Genomic DNA, 20,134 nt, shown 5'->3' on the forward strand with positions numbered 1-20,134 from the left:
TCTCTGCTTCTTCCATGCTGGGATAACAGGCAGTCTACCATGCCCACTAGAATTTACAGGAATGCTAGGATTTAGAATCTAGTCCTCATGCTTCCATGGCAACCATTTTACCTACTGAGCCATCTTCCCATTCCTGCACACATTTATTTCACCATTTAATTTTCCTGTGAGCGCCTCGAAGTTTTGGAAAGTAGCCCTTAGCCTCTGGTCTCTCAATAGGTCAATAAGAAACTACAGATGAGCCCATCTGAATTTGGAACTGTGTGGTTGGAGGTTGAAGAAATACTCACTGGTATTTTGTCCATTTATTTTTCAACTTAAAAATGAGCTGTAGCCATTTTTATCTCATTATTTTTTTTCTAACCAATGAACAAATAATACCGTATATGAATCTTTATGTTAAAATAAAATAACATTGATTATGCAGATGAGCAAATTAGGATCATGGCACTGCTAGCCATGAGAAAAAAATCCATGCCCCAATATTATATGAATCAAATGTGATCAACTATTAAAAAAGACACAGTGGCTATCAGTCCATTAGATGCTTACACCACATGTTTGACATTCAGCATGAAGGGATTTTCAAATATTTATCATCTTCATGATGATCACTGTGAATTCAGTAGTTTAAGGTCACAGCTTAACTACATTTCTTCTGTCCCTTTGAATGAAGAATATTCTTTTAAGATCTTTTAAAATATTTTAAAAATTATTTGTATGTTTGTGTTCATGTGTAGCATATATATATACACATGTATATGTATATGTGTGTGTGTGTGTGTGTGTGTGTGTGTGTGTAACATGAGAGCTTTCAGAGACCAGAAGAGAGAATTGTATCCCATGAATCTGGAGTTAGAGGTGGCTGTAAGGGGCCCACTGTTGGTACTGTGAACTGAACTCTGGTCCCCTGAGAAGGCTGAGCTATCTATTCTACCCCTGGATAACAAATCAACTAAACAGAAGACACAATCTTCCAGTGTCCATTTAAAGAAGATAAATTGAAAAGTTCCAAGAATGTTTGTTTTTGGAACAGTCCTTACAGAACTCAAGTGGAATTAGATGGTGTGGAGAGAGACACGATCAATTGCAGCAACAAGAATCATAGTTCAGACTTCTTAGGATTAGTTGGCATAAGAACCTGCCAGACCCAGAGGATGTGTGCTTAAACACTGAACCATTCTTGGTCATCTGTATCAGTATAAGACTCAGAGTTAACGGCCCTTGGTGTACAGCAAAAATGTGTAGACAGTGATCTGACAAGACTTACATCATGTAATCAGTATTCTGTTCTTATGAGACATCACCTAGACCTAAAGGAACAGTCTTTCTGGTGTAACCCCAATGCAATTTTCCCCAGGCATCCAAACAAGCATTATTCAAACACTTAAATAAGACATTTCATGTAAGAATTATTTTTATATTAAAGAGGCTTTCCTATGGGATGAGTTCTGAGGGCTCCTTTCAGACTCTTATTTTTTATGCTTTTAATAAGCCAGCATCACTTAACTTACAGGAAAATAGATAGAAAATATTCTACCCTTCATCATATCATTTCATGTTACTGTAAGCATTAAATGTTGTAATTTGGAAAAGTGCTAAGATAGAGAGATGAAGTACATAATTCTAATCCAATTGGGTATAAATTAATTTGGCATTGACTTCCATTTTCCATTTACTTGACTTCTTGACATAATTATAGTGAATTTATAATCAAAGTAACAAGCTTAGGTATATTTCCACATCAATATGTTCTTTGCTAACATAAATGTACCGTTGAAGGCTACAGTCTGGTCTGCCTTGATTGACTTGTTTGTGCTCCACTCCCTACCCTTTTGAAATCTCCAAAGATCTCATTTCCCTGGTTCCCTATGCAAGCTAACAAGTGAAGGCAGGTACTTAGAAACAAGTACATTTTTTTTTTCACAGAAGCACATGCTAGGTCCGAGATCAGGATGACCGTGGAGAGCTGTAATTTTCCCAACCCCCATCAGCCGGATAAATGGGCTTTATTCTGCAGGAACAAGAAGGTGTGTTTGCAGTGGTATAAAAGACATATCAATTCCAGGTTACTGGCTGGTGTAAAACATTTAAAATTCAGTGGTGTCTATCATCAGTGGAAAGTGTCAGAAAAAGTGAAGATCAAAGGTTCCAGAAAAAAGGAAGGACACAGTGAAGAGTGTTTAATTGTGGAATAATGAATGGTATGAGGGCATTTTTGTGTTAACTTGAAACCATTTAGCATTTTTTCCCATGGCACCCAGGTACCTTCCTAAATGAACTTTGTAAAGTACAATTGAATAACCTTGAGAGTTCAAGGCGCATTGTGATTCTGAATACTGATGGAGCTGGTCTAAGCACTGTGATGGACCCTCTGCCTTTCCCTTCCATTTTTTTTTTTTTTTGCCTCCTTCGCGCAAAATAAAGTTTATTTTCTGTGCAGAGGAATCAATATTTTTGCCATTTTGTTTTTCAACTATTCCAGTAAGTTGCAATCAACATTAGTTACAATCTTTAAGGAGACGCAGGGAGAATTTGAACACAATAAAACGGAGATACAGATGAGAACTTTGGCAAAGCACCTCTCCTATTGACAGAGGCATTTATCAAGGGCTGTGGCTATGTCTATATTCTGCTAAAAACCTGACGAAGGGGAAAATAAAGCATCAATAGGTTTCACCTTCTGTCTGTACAAACCAAACAAATGGTCTCCCTAATAGCTATTGTTTTAAGTGAGTGCATTTGGTTTTCCATGGTGAAATGCATTCCCCTTAGAAATGAATTTTAATTAACATCTGTATCTAACACGTACAGATTTGGCTGAAGTATCCTTCTCTTGTCTCCTTTTCAATTCCAGATAAAATCTGATACGTAGAAGGCTAGTGGTCCAGAGGGAAGGAAGACCTATTGAACAAGGGAGATGCAATACTCGCCACATACTCATTTGTTTGTTGATGATGTTTGTGTGAGGAGACCCCCCACACCATGTTTCCGTGAGGTCATATGATTTCTGCTTTGTGTGTTTTCCTTTTAGAAGCTGCCAAGCTTTGGACCTTACCTTGAACAGCGCAAGAAAATCATAGCAGCGAATAAAATCAGACAGAGAGATCAAAACGGAGCTTGTTCACCACTCCAAAGACAGCACTTTGTCCCTCAAAAGCCTATTCCTGCCATCAAGGTAAACATTAAGACAAACTCATACATTTACCTATTTCCCACTCAAATGTGGCTTAAAGGCGTTTCCCCCCTCTTTAAATGTAGCATTGATTTTTTTCCTTTCGGAGTTCTCAATGTTTCTAAAAGTTCTGTCTGTCATGAAAATGCATCCTAATAATACAGTAACCACTTACTTCTTTGCTTTCCACTTTGGTGTCTGTCATACTTTCTAGAATGTAGCCAGGTTTGTGTTTCATGGAAAGTTTGTGCATTAATGTATCAGGAGATATTAAGAAGAATTCTTCATATGCTTATATGCTTATAGTTAACTACCAGTTCTTCATATGCTTATAGTTAACTACCAGTTCTTCATATGCTTATAGTTAACTACCAGTTCAGAGGTACATTTAAGAAATCTATTTCGCATACAAAACAACAGAATTATGAGACTGTAACAGAGTTGTAAGTATAATTTACATTTGGAGGGATTTTCTAGTTTGGCCTCAAAAAAAAAAGTGTCCATGTATTTGCTACTCAATAATTTATTCTGAGCAAGACAAAGATCACCATTAAGAAGTGTTATCTGTTACCTTTCCAGCTTATTTATGTAGATGTTTTATTTTTTAAAGAAACTTAGTTTCCCCTCTAGTTGTTTGAATAACAGACAGATCTGACATGCGGTTTATTCGAGTGTCTCAACAACAGTAGTGTATAAAATTATCTCAACATCACAATGAAGATTTGGGAAGAAAGAAGGTTGGGTTTTTTCTTGCTCCCTTTTGGAAAGACAAAATTTGGCTCTATGGCTCAAGCTGATCTATATCTTCCCACCTCCCACCTCAGCTTCCTGGGTGCTGGGTTTTCATCCATGCCCCACTTACCTGGTAACCACACAGATATTTCTGCAACCCTGCAACCTATCTACCAATTTACTCAGGTTTCTCCTGTTCTCTCTCTCTCTCTTTCTCTTTCTTCTTCTTCTTCTTCTTCTTCTTCTTCTTCTTCTTCTTCTTCTTCTTCTTCTTCTTCTTCTTCTTCTTCTTCCTCTCTCTCTCTCTCTCTCTCTCTCTCTCTCNCTTCTTCTTCTTCTTCTTCTTCTTCTTCTTCTTCTTCTTCCTCTCTCTCTCTCTCTCTCTCTCTCTCTCTCTCTCTCTCTCTCTCTCTCTCTGCACGTGCGATGCATTCAGTTTTGAGAAATTTTGTTTTCCGCATAAGTTTGCATATCCATAACCACAAGCAAGATCCAAAACAGCCCAGGCTGTTCTGTAGGTGGAGAATTCCTTGTCTGTCTGGGACACACATCTAAACCATTTCTGAAAAGAAGAGGAGCAGGAATGGGAGGAGGGGGAAGAAGAGATGAGGAAAGGGAGGAGGGTGCCACTGATACATCCTTCCCAAGCAAGGAAGAAATTAAGTTCAGATTATATATTGAACCATGTCAGATGAGCAGTGCACTTTAGTCAGTTTATGAAGCTGCTACAAAATGTCTGAGGCTAGGGCATTTATGAAGAGTATAAGTTTATTAGGCTCACAGTGACAGAAACTGAGAAGGCCAGGAGCAGGGCAATAGCATCTCTCTGGCATCTGGCGTTGATTTTCTCCCCGCAGCATAACATGGCTCAGGTTCTTCTAGTAAGGACTCTCATGCTGTCAGGGAGCCCCGTTCTCCTGATCTTGTTTAACCCCAGCTGACTCCCAAAGGACCTGTGGGGAAGTTACTTCCACATACAAATGGGGAGGTTAAGTTTCCAAAGAAACAACTTCAGATGAACACACTCAGTCTGTATCAAAGAGGCATGTTGATGAAATGATTTTGGGCTTAGCAGTGTTACTGTATTTCTGTGATTTTGTTGCAAAAGCATCAAAAGCATCATCGTAGGAAAAACCTTAGGTGTTTGCTTCTTTGAAACACAAAGTTTGTAACATTTTAGCAGATTCTAGTTATGATGGGAGAACTTCCTAAATTAAGCTTGACTGCTCTGACATTGTCTCTGCGTTCAAACTGTTCCGCTGACAGGTGAGTGCCCTATGAACCTGCCTCAATAAAATAATCTGCAAAATGGAGTCAATGAAAGTGTTTGCCTCCACAGGGCTATAAATTTGATGATGCGTGAAACATTTTTAATGTAGTCTCTGCCCTAATTGCTATTTGCTAGTAGCTATAGCGCCAGGATGATTGATGCCAGGTCAGATAACAGGTGAGCTGGATATTTCTGCTTTGATCACTGAAATGAATTCTAGAATAGGTAGGGAAAGAGGGAACTCTGAATGCCAATCAAGCTAAAAATTTTGAAGCCATTGTATTTCCCAGCAAGTCTTTACGTCAGGAAGACATTGCAGCAAGCAGTGTGCCAGGAGTTGAGCATCTAATGCTCAGGGACATATTTTGTAAGCCCATGAATCATACAAAAAAGACACAGATATTAACAAAAAACTGGCAGAGGGTGCAGTACTATACTTGTGGCGTGAGCTACACATAAAATCTGTAAGATGTATAGAATTTTTCAGGAGACCTAATTTAGATCCAAGGCGCCAAGGAAACCTTCCTGGAAGTGGCAGTTTGCCTTTTTCATCTTTAATGGTTTGGGAACTACATAGAGATTAGCGAATCACATCTCTGAGGACATTTCTGTAGATAGTCATGAGGGCCCCAACCTAATTAGGGTGTTTGATTGCCTGGATTTTTAGGCAATTGTCAGCCACCTGGCTTGGGTGCTGGGGATTGAACCCAGATCTCCTGCAGGAACAACAAACTCTCTTAGCTTCTGAGCCATCTCTCTATCCCCCTAGAGATACCGCTTTAACGAGATGACCTTGCAAATTGATGCTCCTTTTTCCAGGACAACACAAATACTTGTTCTGGTGGATTAGATAAGAGAAAAGGCTGCCCTGATGGATGGCTTCTTCCCTTGATGGTTCTGTAATGTGGCAGCAAGAGAGGGAAAGTGGAAAAAGGAAGACCTTGGAGGAGACACGCATAGGGGCAGCTGTTTGCTATCCTGGTTCCACTTGTGCCCTCTCTTTCTGCTTCCTGACTTCTATGATGTGAGCTGTTCTGCTCCACCACACCCCTCCCTGACACACTGGTCTGACATCTCTGAAACCTGCAAGTGAATGAAACAAAACCATTCCTTTGTTAAGTTCCTCTTTCAGCATGTGGGTGGTCACAGCTGCACAGAGGTAATTAAGGCACTGAGTCAGAAGATTAATTGGTCCTAGAAACTAGATAGGAGAGGGGAAACATACATTAAGTGAGCCAGAATATAGCTATACATTTCATGAATACTTAGGTAAAGACTGTATTGAAGTCTATACAGTCGTTTAATTCTCAACAGGGTCTAGCAATTCCAATTATCCCAAAAGGTAAAACATGGAATGGGACTGGGAATAAGAGGACCTAACTGACTCAATTTTTGATGATCCTATTGAGATGAAGAAAAATATAATAAATAAGGATTTCATTCCTTTTGTCTTAAAGTTTGGTGAAGTTTTGTGGGAGTGACATGCAAATTTTACATTGAGTATTTTTAAAGCTATAACAACATGGGGTACATACTTGGGAACATGAAAGAGAAAGTTTGAAATCGCAACAGCCTACTTGTGTCAGACACAAGATGGGACCATCTTAGATGCTTTCTTTCATTGTTACTTAAAGCCCCATGTGGAAATAAAGGATGCTGGGTAATTAAATGAGGAGTAGTCATAGAAATAAGAGAATGGCATGAAGAACATGATGACATGGGAAAAAACTGGAAATATTCTTAATGCTGAAGTCCTGGTCCACAGGGTCAGGTATCCCCAGATGTCAACCAAGGACAGCTTGCATGGTTCCATTTTTTCTGTCATGTACAATCACTGGGATTCCAACTTTCATCTCCAACAGCAATCAAAGTCGCTATGGATCCCTTTCTTCATTTACTAATCACTGATTCACAACCACCACCAAAAAGAACAGCGCTGGTACAGCCATAGCACCCCAAGAGTGTGTTCTCATGAAGCTTGAGTTGTAGAGAGGAGAAGCAACTGGATACAGGCTGGTCCACATGGGGACCTATGTTGCAGGATCAGAAAATTAAAACTCCCAAGACAGTTCTTTAGAAATGCTTGCTTGTATACCTAAATTAACACTCCAAAACTAAAAGAGAGAGAGAGAGAGAGAGCAATGCATATATCTAGGGGAATAATTTTCTCTCCAGAAAGAATAGGAACCACACAGTGTGACCCTGAATGGAGAAGTCTCTCACAGAAAGCCACCGAGGTCTCGTGAAAGGAAAAATGATGGTGAAGAGACGGCCAGCATCAAGGGTACATGGGAGAGGAAGTCAGAAGGCCTTAGGTGCAGTGAAGGTGTGTGTGTGTGTGTGTGTGTGTTATACAGAGCAGCACTTTATAGGAACTGTGACTGCCTGTCACTTGCATGCAAGACCCCCGCCTGTCTCTCACTCATCTTTTAAAAGTTGATAAGTTGTCCACACAGTTGTTCAGCCACTATGTTTCCTTGAAGAATTCCAGTCTGTCTGTCTGTCTGTCTGTCTGTCTGTCTGTCTGTACTTCCGATGTTTTTGTTCTCATTTCTGGGAGACACACAGCTCATCCTGTGTTCCCATCTCGTTTCATTCTTTCGCCTGTGTTCCCCCACCATCTTCGTTTGCTTGCTAAAATGTTAGTTTTCTTTTCTTCCTTTGTGTTGTTTCTGGATAACCTGAATGGTCTGTTTTCATGCCTAATAATTTCCCTGTAACCCATCTGTTCATTTAGTGTGTTTCTTCCTTCTGCTCGGCCCTTGATAGATTCTTTTGGTTTTTGTTTGAGCTCCATGATGCTGCCTTGTTTATTCTCTCTGCTACCAGAGTATATATGATTTTCCATCTGCCATGGAAGGATCCCCATCGCCCCCCCCCCAAATTATCTGAGCCTCTCTTGTCTAGACAGGCTTTTCATTCGCATGCCCCCCATTCTGATCTCCGCCGGCTTCTCTGGTTCTAACATGGCGATATTGTTTCAAAGGACAGCATGCCCAATGGGCCTCTTCTTTGGTTCTTTTATCCTTTCCATTGCTACTGATATGGCTGAATGGTCCCTTGCTCCACAGGTAGGCAGTTTCAGCCTCAGTCCATCAACAAATGTTTATTGAATACCTTCTATTTGAACATGGAAACACGGAGAGCGGTGGCAGATTCCAGAGAAACACAAAGGACAGTCCAAGGCTGGAAATATCCCTCTCTCGGCATATATTCAGTACGTGCTCATTGCAATCTAGGAATTGTGCTAGGGAGAAGGAATACAGCATGAATTTTAAAAAGACAGAAGTCTATATTTTGGGAGCACATGGTATAGCAAGGGAGAAAGACACATGTTAAAAATTATTTACAGTTCAATCAAATACGAACAAAACGCTCTGGGAACAGAGACGACTGAAAGGGATTAGTTCTGCCTCGGGTAATTGTGGAAAGCTTCACAGAGATGGTGATATTTAAAGTAGAGTTTAATAAATTAGTGTTAATTAAGCAGAGAATTAATAATAAAAGCTAATATTTATTGAGGTCTTATGAGGTTTCAAGCACTGCAACATGTTTGTAAATGAGCTCATCCGAGCCTCCCAATAACCTGGTGAGATCAAATACTTGTATCCCGCCAATTTTACTGATTCAGTAATTGAAAAACAGAGAGGTTAGCAAATTTGCCCAAGGTCACACAGCTAGGAAGGTATTATTAAAGCCAAGATCTGAACCTATTTCCTGAGGCACTATTCTATATAGGGTTGGGGATAGTGTTTCAAGACAGTCACTATGCTTGCAAAGTATAATATTCAAGTGTGTTTGTGATAATATAGTCAAGGGAGCTTAAATCCACACACAGTCCCTGGGTTTCAATAGGCAGTGATATCAATGTGTTGAACTCATTTTGCAGAGTAGGACAGAATTGAGAAGTGCGAATGTTGTGTGTGTGTGTGTGTATGAGAGAGAAAGAAAGATCTTGTGTGTTTGCTTGTCTGTGATCATGTGTATCCAGTGCACATGTGTGTGTATTTATGCATGTGTGTGCAGGTATGCAACAACCTGTGTGTGAGAATGGGGACTACAGACACCCTGTGTCATTCCTGAGTTACCACCAGGTTCTCCTTGTTGGCCAGGAGTGACCAGCCAATGTCCTAGCAATCTGCCTATTTCTGCCTCCCCAGTTCTGTGGTAAAAGCCATGTTCCACTGCACCCAGCTTTCTATATGGTTTCCATGATTGTACAGCTAGCTCTTTACCAACTGAGCCATCTCCCCATCGTGCTCAGTTAATCGCCATTCTAAAATCTTTACTTTATTCTTTTAATTATGATTTGTGTGTGTGTGTGTTTGTGCGTGTGTGTGGGAATATATGCATGTGAGTGAAGATGCTTGTAGAAGCCAGAAGAGGGCTGTAAGATCTCTTGGAGCTGGAATTACAGGTAGTTGTGAGTACCAGTTGTGGGTCCTGGGGACCAAATTCTGGTCCTCTATAAGAACAGTGCCTGCTCTTAACCACTGAGCAGTTCCTCCAGCATGTTTTCTTAAGAATTTTTTAAAACAGTTTCAAGGAACAAAGAAACAGACTCGTTAATCCAGGAAGAATTCCACCAGGGCACCCAAAGGGGCCATTCTCAATAATATACCAAAATGTCCAGGTCAGAACAGGGCATCCTCATGCCATCATCACTCTTCTTACCCTTGGAGCTGAAAATGGCCTCGGAGTACCTTAGTTGCCCTTTCAGGGAATGGCAAGATGCCCGGAGATGCCCTGGAATCCAGTTGCTTTTCTCCTTATCACTCCAACATCTTCATTTCCATTTCATAGCAATAGCATTTACCATGCATCTAACCATGCGATGAAGCTGCTTAGTTTGTAAAAGGGAGAGAAAAAAAAAATCTGAGCTAGACACAAGTCATCAAAACCAGCCCTAGAAGGCCAAAGAGAAGAATGGGATGAAGAAAGAGAAAGCGACATGGCCTTCCAGAATAGCTTCAAAGGTGTTCTTCTATCTGAGACCATCTGAAAAAGTCCTTAACATACACACACACACACACACACACACACACACACACGTACATAAGTAAATATGTATGTATCTGTAGTAATATTTTGTTTGTGCTCTAACAAAAAGTTTTCCTGGAGGTCAGAATGTGGAGCTAGCCACTCGTTAACCAGGCAGTAGTAGCACACCAGCACAAACCGGTGCTTGGGATCACATGCCTTTAATCCCAGCACCAGGGAGGAGAAATCAGGAAGTGATATTTATGTCTGGGTGAAGGGAAGAACAGAAGCTGGGTGGAGACAGGAGCTTGCCCCGTTTTCAGGGTAAGGAGATGACGAGGTAAGAAGCAACTGTGGCTTGCTCCCTTGTCTCTCTGGTCTCTCCACATTTACTCCTATATCGGACTCTGGGTTTTTATTGTTAAGACCAATTAGAATTTGCACTACATGTATGTATGCATATGTTTGCCACAGATGGGAAAACATGCCAGTGCCTCCTCCTGGAGCTGACAGTGCACACGTGTGGCCCAGGGAAATGAGAAATGTGCTTGATTCTCTGGCAGCAGATAACGGAGGCTTGAGAGCTTGCCAAGCCTTATGAAGTTCCAGAACGTGCCCCAGTTCTGTTGATATATGTGAGAAAGAGTTCTCATTCTCCTTATGAAGCTGGGGATGGATCTCTAACGTTTTTGAATTTCTGGGTAGGAAAATGAATGGTTGAGGGGCACTAGGGATGTTTTCATCACTTCCTCCTGCTGCTTGCTCATAAGACTGGCAAGGCCGTGTTGGCAGGGGACCAGTCAGCCTGACCGAGTGCTTTATTATTTCAATTGAATTGTGAAAGGAAGGAGGAAAGCACTCGGATAAAACTGTAAGACCATATTAGATACCACAGAACACAAAGGGGGAACTGCACAGAGAGAAAAATAAGGGAGCCTTGCCCAGCAGTTTCCAGAAGGAAATCCAGAGAAGTAGGCTGTGGGGGGGGGGAGGGGGCGGGGGGCAGCATTCATATTCTCAGTTGCCTATGTACCAATAAAGAGCAGTTGAAAATCTATCATGTTGAACTTTAAAGGCTGAGCAGAATTTGGTTATAAAAATAATCTCTTAAGTCACGTGGGGATTTATTGATTGTGTGGTTCCTGGCTTGACCGGAATATAGCAACGGGAAAAGATAACGTTGCTTAGAATGAAGAAGTCCAGCCAAAGGGCAGAGGGAGGAGCAGTGCGTGTCAGATATGTACCTGCATTGGAATCCGCAAATCTGAAGGTGATGTGGGAAAGGAGCCAACTGCGGGGCACCGAAATGAAACAACCATGGAAAGTCCATCCCCAGGACTACATCGGAGATGTAACAACCAGGCGGTCGATATGGACAAGCAAGATAGAGCAGCCGTGTACGTCTTTGCAGACTTTAGGTGGAAAGCCCAGTCCACTGAAGGAATGACATCTGAAAAGGAATTGTATAGCCTTTGCTATTGGGAATAGCATCTCTCGGAAGAAAACCCACTACACAGGCGTAGTTCCGACTTCTGTGTTTGAGGGAAACAGCGCCTGGTGGGAGCTGAAGGATTTAGCCATTCATGTTGAGCTTAGAAACTTTCAATGCCAGGTCTTTAATACAAGTCTCTGTGTAGCTACCCATGCATCCCACCTTTAGTAAATCTATTTCCAGAAGTTCGGGGGAAAGTCATAGATGGGATCTCATGGTCCAGTTTGACTGTTAATCTTGACTGTCAAGTCAATGGGATTTAGAATCACCATGGAAACTAGTGTCTCAGTGCATCTGTGAGGGATTATCTATATTACGTGATTTGAAGTGAGGTAGAAAGACCAATCATAAAGTTGGGGGGCACCATTCCATAGGCTCAATAAAATGGGGAAAGTGGGCTGAGCACAAAGTCCATCTCTCTCTGCTTGCTGACTGTGGGATCAGTGTGACCATTTGCCCTGCTTCTGCCTCCATGACTTCCCTGACATGATGAACCTTATTCCTGGAAGAACTGTAAGCTCTAACAGACCCTTCCTAAAGGTGCGTTTTGACAGATCAAGACAAGTAACTGGGGCATTGGGTCTCTAAACTGAAGATGGATCAGAAATGAGAAGCTGTCAATCAGAACTTGCTGATGTCAGACTCCTGGGTATTTTCCCAGGAGTGAGAAGGTTAAGAGTTTAAGTAACTTAATGATCAGTGGTCCTATGAGAAAAGACCTTATCAATGATAAATAAGTATAGAAGTGTGGTAGCAAGCTTTAAAATTTGGTCAACTTACTCAAGTGATTTCAATTTGCAGAAAATATTAGGTAAAATGGGGATGTATTTTCGTCTATTAAAAGTCAAAAAGAAAAAAGTACACCCACCACTTCAAACAGATGGCGCATTGTTAAATCACAATTAGGACGAAAACCTGTTCCGTTCCTATTATCCTCCCTTGCATCCTCACATAGCGTTTTCTTAGCATTGAAAAGAAGGAGGAAAAATAGATTTGCGAGTCTAAGATATAAGATTACAGCTTCATTAAATCAAGTGAAACCCCAAATGTCAGCAATTTGCCACATGAAGCCTAACTCCACCCCACAAGGGGAGGATACTGTGATCGGAGCCTCAGACACTGAAGTCATCCCCCTCTGTCCTCCACAGACACCTTTCCCCACGACCCTCTCTCACCACGATCGCTTGATGTAGCCTGCCTCTTGGCACATTGTCTCTCTCCACTTTTCTAGCCAATCTAGCGTTTGTTTTCTGAATCGGTGCCTTTGTCATCCCCCTCCCAGCTCTCTCCTCACTGGCCCGAGGATGCTGAGTTCTAGTTCAAGACCACCCCTTCTCAGTGCTTACTGTTTGCCTCCCAGCTCAGAGAGCTATGCATGCTAGCAATAGTAAGTGGACTGCTATGCTTTATGAGCACTTGTGTTTGAGAATTCTGTACCAACTGATGAAAAAAAAATATTTCCCTGGATCCTTTTAACATAGAAAAGGCAAGCTGAGCATGGTAGCCGACACCTATAATCCTAGCACTCAGGAGACTGAGGCAAGGCGATTGGTGGAGCATCAAGGACAGCCTGAGTTGCATAGTAAGTTCCAAGATAGCATAGTTTAGAGCCTGAATCCCTATTTTAAAATAACCTAGAGAGTCGTGGGAAGGAAGGGAGGGAGGAAGCAATGGAAGAAAGAAGGAGAGGAAGAAGGAAGAAATAGATGTGAGGATGTAAAGGCTCTTACTGTAGTAAAGAAAAAGTAGAAACAGACCAGAGAAGCTGAGACCAAGTCTCAGGGAAACTGTGAAAGGATTACTAAACTTTTGACTCAGGAGCATTTATGAGGACAAAGTTACTAAGAATCAGCATAATTCAGTGATAACAAGTCAAGTGATCTCATTTCCCCTCCTGATAGGTCTGTAAGGCCTAAGGTGTGACGAGAGCCTGAGGCATTGGTAATGGTGCAGATAAAGACACAGGAAAGTAATTAAACAGCTATAACCAAATCACTTAAATCACAGATCCTTCAGGTTAGAGGCCACAGTGATTGCCCACAGCGGGCCATCCTCGGTCCTAGACTTCGGAGGGCTCGAGTGTATAGGAATTGTAGGATATGGAAAGACCTAAAGCCAGAAGAGCAGTTACTGGGCCAGATAACAGTCACAATTGGAATGTACAACAATCAGCTTAAAAGTAGGTCAAAAACTAATATATTTCTATTACTCAGTATGAAAAAAGTGTATAATATCAGAAACCGATCAAGTCCCTCTAGGTTTATTTTCTTTGACCTTAAAATGTGTGTCAAATAAAAATAATGACTCACCCATTTGAAAAATCATTTTTGAGCCAGGCAGTGATGCCATGTGTCTTTAGTCCCAGCACTCATGGAAGCAGAGGCAGGTGGATCTCTGTAAATTCGAGGCCAGGCTAGTCTACAGAGTGAGTTCCAGGACAGCCAGAGGTACACAGGGAAACTCTGTCTCAGATAAAGCAAAAACAACAACAACGAAAATACCATTTTTGATTCTCTTAACTCTGGATATGATTCTAGAATACTGCAGGTCACTGTGGCTAGCTCAGAGCACTTCCACTAAAATCAAATCTGCCACTTGGGGAGATGGCACAGTGAGTGAAGCACCCACCATACAGACAGGAGATCTGAAGTCTGGTTTCCCCAGAATCCACTGAAGAGCCAGGTGGACATGGAGGCCCACCCAAAATCCTAGGACATGGTAAACAGGGACAAGGAATCCCTGGAGTGAGTCATCTAGTCAGACTAACTGAAATCAGCAGGAAACACTGCCTCGATACATATGATTGGAGATGACACCTGATATCAACTTCAGTTCTACACACACAGCACATGCACATGCCTTCACACACACACAGGCACACACACAACCGTGCAAATACACACACACACACATTCACACAACCATGCACACACACACACCCCACATACACACTTCAAATGTGTGAAGTATAATGTAAGGAATCCAGTGTCATAGTCTCCATGCATAAACATTTCTAGTAAGCAGGAATAGTTATATAGATTGCTCCAACTTTATATGTGCACACCCTGTCTGGAACAATAAACATAGGTCTTCCAACCTCTGCAGAAGTATTTCTATAAGGCACTACCTGAAACACAGGTACCTGTCTGGTGATCCATATTTTTCTACCAATTCCAGGACCTGCGCACACATATCCATCAGCTCACAACATAGCTAAAGAGGGTGGGGTTTCAAACACTGTCTACAATTTTCGCCTCAAAGAATGATCATTCTTTTCTATTGGTCCTTTGATACTCCCAAACTAATTTCAGATACTATTCTTTTATCCTCTTCTAGATTAAAAATGAAGATGGTATACTTAAAAAAAAACTCTGAATTTTTAACCCCCTGTGTTAGCTTGTCAATGCTGCAATGAGCTTATTCTATCTGGTTTTTATAAATAATGATGTTTTAAATGACAGCTGCAAATCTCAAACAGAGAGCAAAGGGCATATTTAATATACCAGAGGATAAACTTGCTCTTTATAAAAAAAAATAATCTAGGGCATGTATATTTCTTCTAGAAAAAATCTAGGGATTTCCGTGACTAGTCGTCAGTTGAGTATTTAACTAATGATTTCGCCCATAATGATTGGACTCTGCACAGGAGTTGTTTTGACTGATTTATTTGCATTTAAAAAGTTAGTCTCTATTGTACAGAAATAGTCTTTCACAGCCGGATAGAATGTCCGTGCATTTACTGCCTTGATATATTGGAAAATATTAAGCTGCTCCAGTTTCCTTGATTAGCTTTTGCATGTGCAATGCCCAAATTAATAAAAATATCCACTAGATGTTTTATTACTATGTAATCACTGTTATGAGTCCGGGCATAGATATTCAAAAGATATATTTATTTAACAAATATTTGAGCATCCGTTATGCTTTAATGATCTGCAGGAACAAGATATACCATACTTGATTCCAATATGAATAAGGCTCGGTTTAAAAAAAACACAGCATAGGAATCTAGATTTAAAATCCTATTTGCAATGTGAGGTGGGATTTGTCAGAGAATAACAAGTGAGTCAGAATAGCAGAGTGCATATGATCAAGGCATTTGAAGTCTAGCAGCAGTAATCTGAACCTCTATTCCATCATCCACTTGATTTTATATCTTAAATCGCAGTCACCTCAACTTCCCTAAAATATATGCAGTTTAAATAAGAAAATCGTCTTAAATTAAGGCACTAGCCTGAAGTGTGGTAGACCTCAAAAATTATCTTTTACCGCCAATTCTACGACATGGATAAAATATCCCAGGCCATGACAAAGGAAGAGAGAAAGACGACAAAGAGTCTGAGGTAGAAAGGGGAAAGGAAGGAGAGAGAGGGAAGGAGAAAGGAAGAGGAAGGAGAAAGAACACAGCTTGACATTTGGTTGGGAAAGGACACAGGAGGATTGAGGAAATCCTCATGAAGTAGAGACATCCAAGCTCCCTTTAAAAGATACCCAGGACTAGAAAAATGATTGAGAGTTGATGAGTTATGTTGAAAACTTGCAGTAGACACAGCAGGGGATGCAAAAGATCCCTCAGAAAGTGCCAAAGATGGCATTAGAGGAGAGAGTAATAGGAGTAAAACTGCAAGACTTCCTCATTAAAAATAAAAAAAATCCCAGGGCTATTCACAACGCCAAGAAAAGCTGAAGAGCACTACAATCCGGTGTGCTTACGAGTTCAGCGGGAGGGGAACGCACTGTTCTTGTTTCTAGTGATAATGCTCATCACACATTTGGTAATGCAGCTTGAGCTTGTGTGAGAGGTACAGGCACAGAGATTGGGATGTCAAGGACTCCCCTGAAAAATCACACCGCGATGGAGTGAAATCTTCAGCTTCAGTGCACTGAAAAGAAAGGAGGCAAGGCAGCAGCTCTGACGTCTTCTTTCCTCCTAGGGCTTGGGAGCATGCAAATGAAGTGTAAGGGTAATGTGAATATTGTCCTCCGCTTGAAAGCGTACAGTAGCGATGTAGTGTTCAAATCGAAATTGAAATAGAGGTAAGGGAGCATAGCCAAGTCCTCCTGGGCAGTCTAGTTTATCTTTGTTGTTGCTCTGATAAAATACTGACCAAAAGCAACTTGGGAAAGGAGAGGATTAATTGCAATCAAGGGAAGCCAGAGCAGGAGCTCAAGGCAGGAACCTGGAGGCAGGAGCTGAAGCAGAACCCAGAGAAGAATGGCACTTACTGGCTTGCTCCCCATAGCTTCCTCAGCCAACTTTATTTTATAGCCCTGCCCTACCTGCCCAGGTTGGTACCTCCCCAAGTGGGCAGGGTCCATCTATATCAATTAGCAATTAAGAAAATGACCTACAGACATGGATGGCCACAGACCAGTCCAACACAGACAATTTCACAATTAAGGTTCCCTATTCTAAAGCAGATTACATAGACAATTAAGACTGGCCATCCCACCAGGCCCGAAGGAGTATGCAAAAAAATAATATACCCAAAAGAATGTGGGATAAGGACTCCAGGCAAGAGATGGCCTCTTTGAACATGGCCCTTGAATTCAAACAAACGATTCTCATTCTAGAGGTGAAACACAGAAGCTGATAATCTTGACAGCACACTAATTTGGCAAACATTGTTACATTTCTCTGTTTTGTTTTCTGAAACAAAGTGCTTCCTAGTGTTGATGAAACATCCTCTGTGCTTCCCATATTAAGCATAATCTCAATTACTATAAGAAACAAAGCCGTGTGTAACTGCTCGAAAGATCTTCAGTGGTGAATGGAGCAATTGCTCGTTCTTTAGGAGTGAAAAGGCATCTAATTCAGTCTTGATCAACCTAATTAATTAGCATACATTAGAATCCTTCAATAAGGAAATATATTCTTCAAGACATGACAGGTGAGTGCACTATCAGAGCGCAGTTAAAATGAAAATCAAGAATCAAAAAATCGACAGTAAAAACGGGATGAGCCTTTGTTTTTATTTCCCACATCCCCAGTGAAATCAAGTCTCCAGTGTAAATGTGGGACCTTCTTGTCCATTTACATTACTTTTAGGTCCTTCAAAATGGAAATTCTAGAATATAGAAGTTGCAAAATTTTAAAAGAATTATTTAACATCTATATACAAAGTGCTGTTACAGGGTGCTCATCAGAAAAACAATTGAGTTCAGCTACTTAAGTCTTATACCTGTATCTTGCCCCCCGCACCATGTTGTATGTGCATGTGTGTGAGATTTGCAGGTTCTGAGTGCAGGTGCATATGTGTAGGTGCATGTAAGCGTGCATGTGTACTTGCGTGGAATCCCATGACAGACATAGGATTTTCTCCTTCGATGGCTTTTTGCTTTATATCTTCTTTGGGTCCTATGTGCATGTTGGGGGTCCAAACTTTGATCGGCCGACGCTTTAACCACTGAGTCATATCCACAGTCAGTGGCTAACATATGTAAGCTGGGTGCGCATACTGCCCATCTCTCAAGATCAACTAAACTAACTGTCGCAGAAAGTGCATCTGTGAGGACAATGTTGTGTGCGCTCAGGATGGGAAAACGTGGACAGATATTCGTTATTAAGGAACGGTTTCAAGTTGAGCACTGTAAGTAATTCACTGCCCCTTTTCTAGGATGTGATTGGAAAAGCATTGCAATACCTGGGAACATTTGGTGAGCTGAGCGGAGTCGAGCAAGTTGTGGCCCTGATCAATGAGGAAATGTGCATCAATTGCGGCAAATGTTACATGACCTGCAACGACTCTGGCTACCAGGTAGGAACCCTGCTGGAATTAAGATGCTACATGGAGGGATGGCTCTTCTTTAAGGGCGGCAAGGGTCTTCTGTCGCTAAACGTGCAATTCAAACCAGGCGTGCCAAATATCCTCACCACAGGTCCCCCTTTTTGCCCTTGTAATGCACTGGTGTATCTTTGTATGTCTATTTTTCAAGATTTATTTATTATACATGTAGGTGTCAGTAGGAGTATGTTCTGTATGTGTGCATTAACCCTTCACATCTGTTGTGGCAATGACCTTCCCAAGTTTGGTATTAGGAGACAAACTTGGGTCCTCTGTAAATGCAGCAAGAACTCCTCCAAACTGCTGCACCATCTCTTGGACAAGATACAACCTTCATTGTCAAAGGCACCATCCAATGCGCTGGGTTTCCCTAGTGAAAAGAAATAGGAGAAGTGCTAAGCACTGTCAGCATTTTGTCTTTGCTTCCTGATCCACCCACATGTGAGCAAGTTCCCCATCCATGACTGTAAGATGCTGCGATGCCTTCCTTATCACGATAGACTCCATCTTCTGAACCGTGAGCCAAAATGAGCCCTCCATCCTTTGAGTTGCTTCTTGTCAGGTAATTGTTCCAGAGATGAAAACAATAATTAATATAACCATTTTCAGTGCGCAGTATTATTTTAATATTGTTTCATCACCCATGAAGCTGGAGAGGGAAGTTTAAGTGAAAACAGAAATTCATGCAAAATAATGTACATTGGGGAAGGTTATGGTCTGGTACTAACTGCAGAGAGGAGAGCTGTCATTTATTGCCAATCCCCTAAAAGGACTGGATTCCTTCAGCCTCCAGAGGATCCTCCTCCATTCAGCATTGATTGGAGTTTTATGGCAGTAATTTTAAAAAATAAAAGAACCACTTTTCTACCACACACTTGTAGAAGTTGGTCTTATGACTTTCTTCATAGTTGGAGAAGAAGGGAGATGTTTTTTCAGTGTATCTACCACTGGAAGTGACTTTCTTGCCTTGGCTAAGAGCCTGCCACAAGACAGAAAGGGCAGATTAAAGATTCCTCCGGGATGGGCAGAGCAATTCCTACCCATTTCTCTTTGACATTAGCTTGTGACTTCACCTACCACCTAGTGGACTATACATATTAATTAGATTCCCTCACAAGCATAAGGCAGAAAAGGCAATAGTAATCATGAAATTAGGTTACACAGAGGATTTTTAGGGCTGGCCTCAGGAGGTGAGATGAGTAGGGTTCCCACTGCCCCTTGAAATTTCCCTAAAAGCCCTACCTTGTCATTCCAGATTAGAATGTGGGTGGAGCTTCTCCTGCAAGCGAGCCAACATCAAGGCTCCCAGGAGGTCCCCTTCCTCTCATACACTACCCTTTCCCAGGCTGCACTGAAGTCCTTCCTAAAAATGCAAACCCACCCCCTGAGGACTGACATAGTGTCTCCATCGTTCAGATGCCTCTAACGGAAAGGTTGTCATGATAACTTCGTCATCTCAACCCTCACTTCACACTCAGTATATTAGTTCTATATGACTTCAAGAAGGGAAAATACAAGGAGGGAAGAAAAGAAAGAGAAAAGGAAGAGAGGTAAAGGAGGGTGGACAAGGAAAGAATGGAGGGACAGTGACAGGGAAGAAGGGAGGGGGGAAGATTGAAGAAGAAAATTTCGAAATTCCTCAAAATCGTGAGCAGAATCAGAGCTAGAGGGCTGGTCCAGCTTCTCCCATCTGGAAGATG

General features: G+C 41.5%; 1 protein-coding gene across 1 annotated transcript in view; it reads left to right on the top strand.

Annotated features, from left to right (window-relative positions):
* The window catches only part of Dpyd (dihydropyrimidine dehydrogenase), a 752,991-nt gene that overhangs the window by 730,500 nt on the left and 2,357 nt on the right, over window positions 1-20,134 (top strand). The window contains exons 21-22 of the mRNA XM_050160025.1: window positions 3,035-3,178; window positions 18,267-18,407. Of these exons, the coding sequence (XP_050015982.1) occupies window positions 3,035-3,178; window positions 18,267-18,407 (285 nt within the window). The remainder of the gene's footprint in view (window positions 1-3,034; window positions 3,179-18,266; window positions 18,408-20,134) is intronic.

Source organism: Alexandromys fortis, unplaced genomic scaffold (assembly GCF_014885135.2).
Source record: "Alexandromys fortis isolate MF-2015 unplaced genomic scaffold, M_Fortis_MF-2015_v1.1 scaffold_19, whole genome shotgun sequence".
Classification (NCBI taxonomy): Eukaryota; Metazoa; Chordata; class Mammalia; order Rodentia; family Cricetidae; genus Alexandromys; species Alexandromys fortis.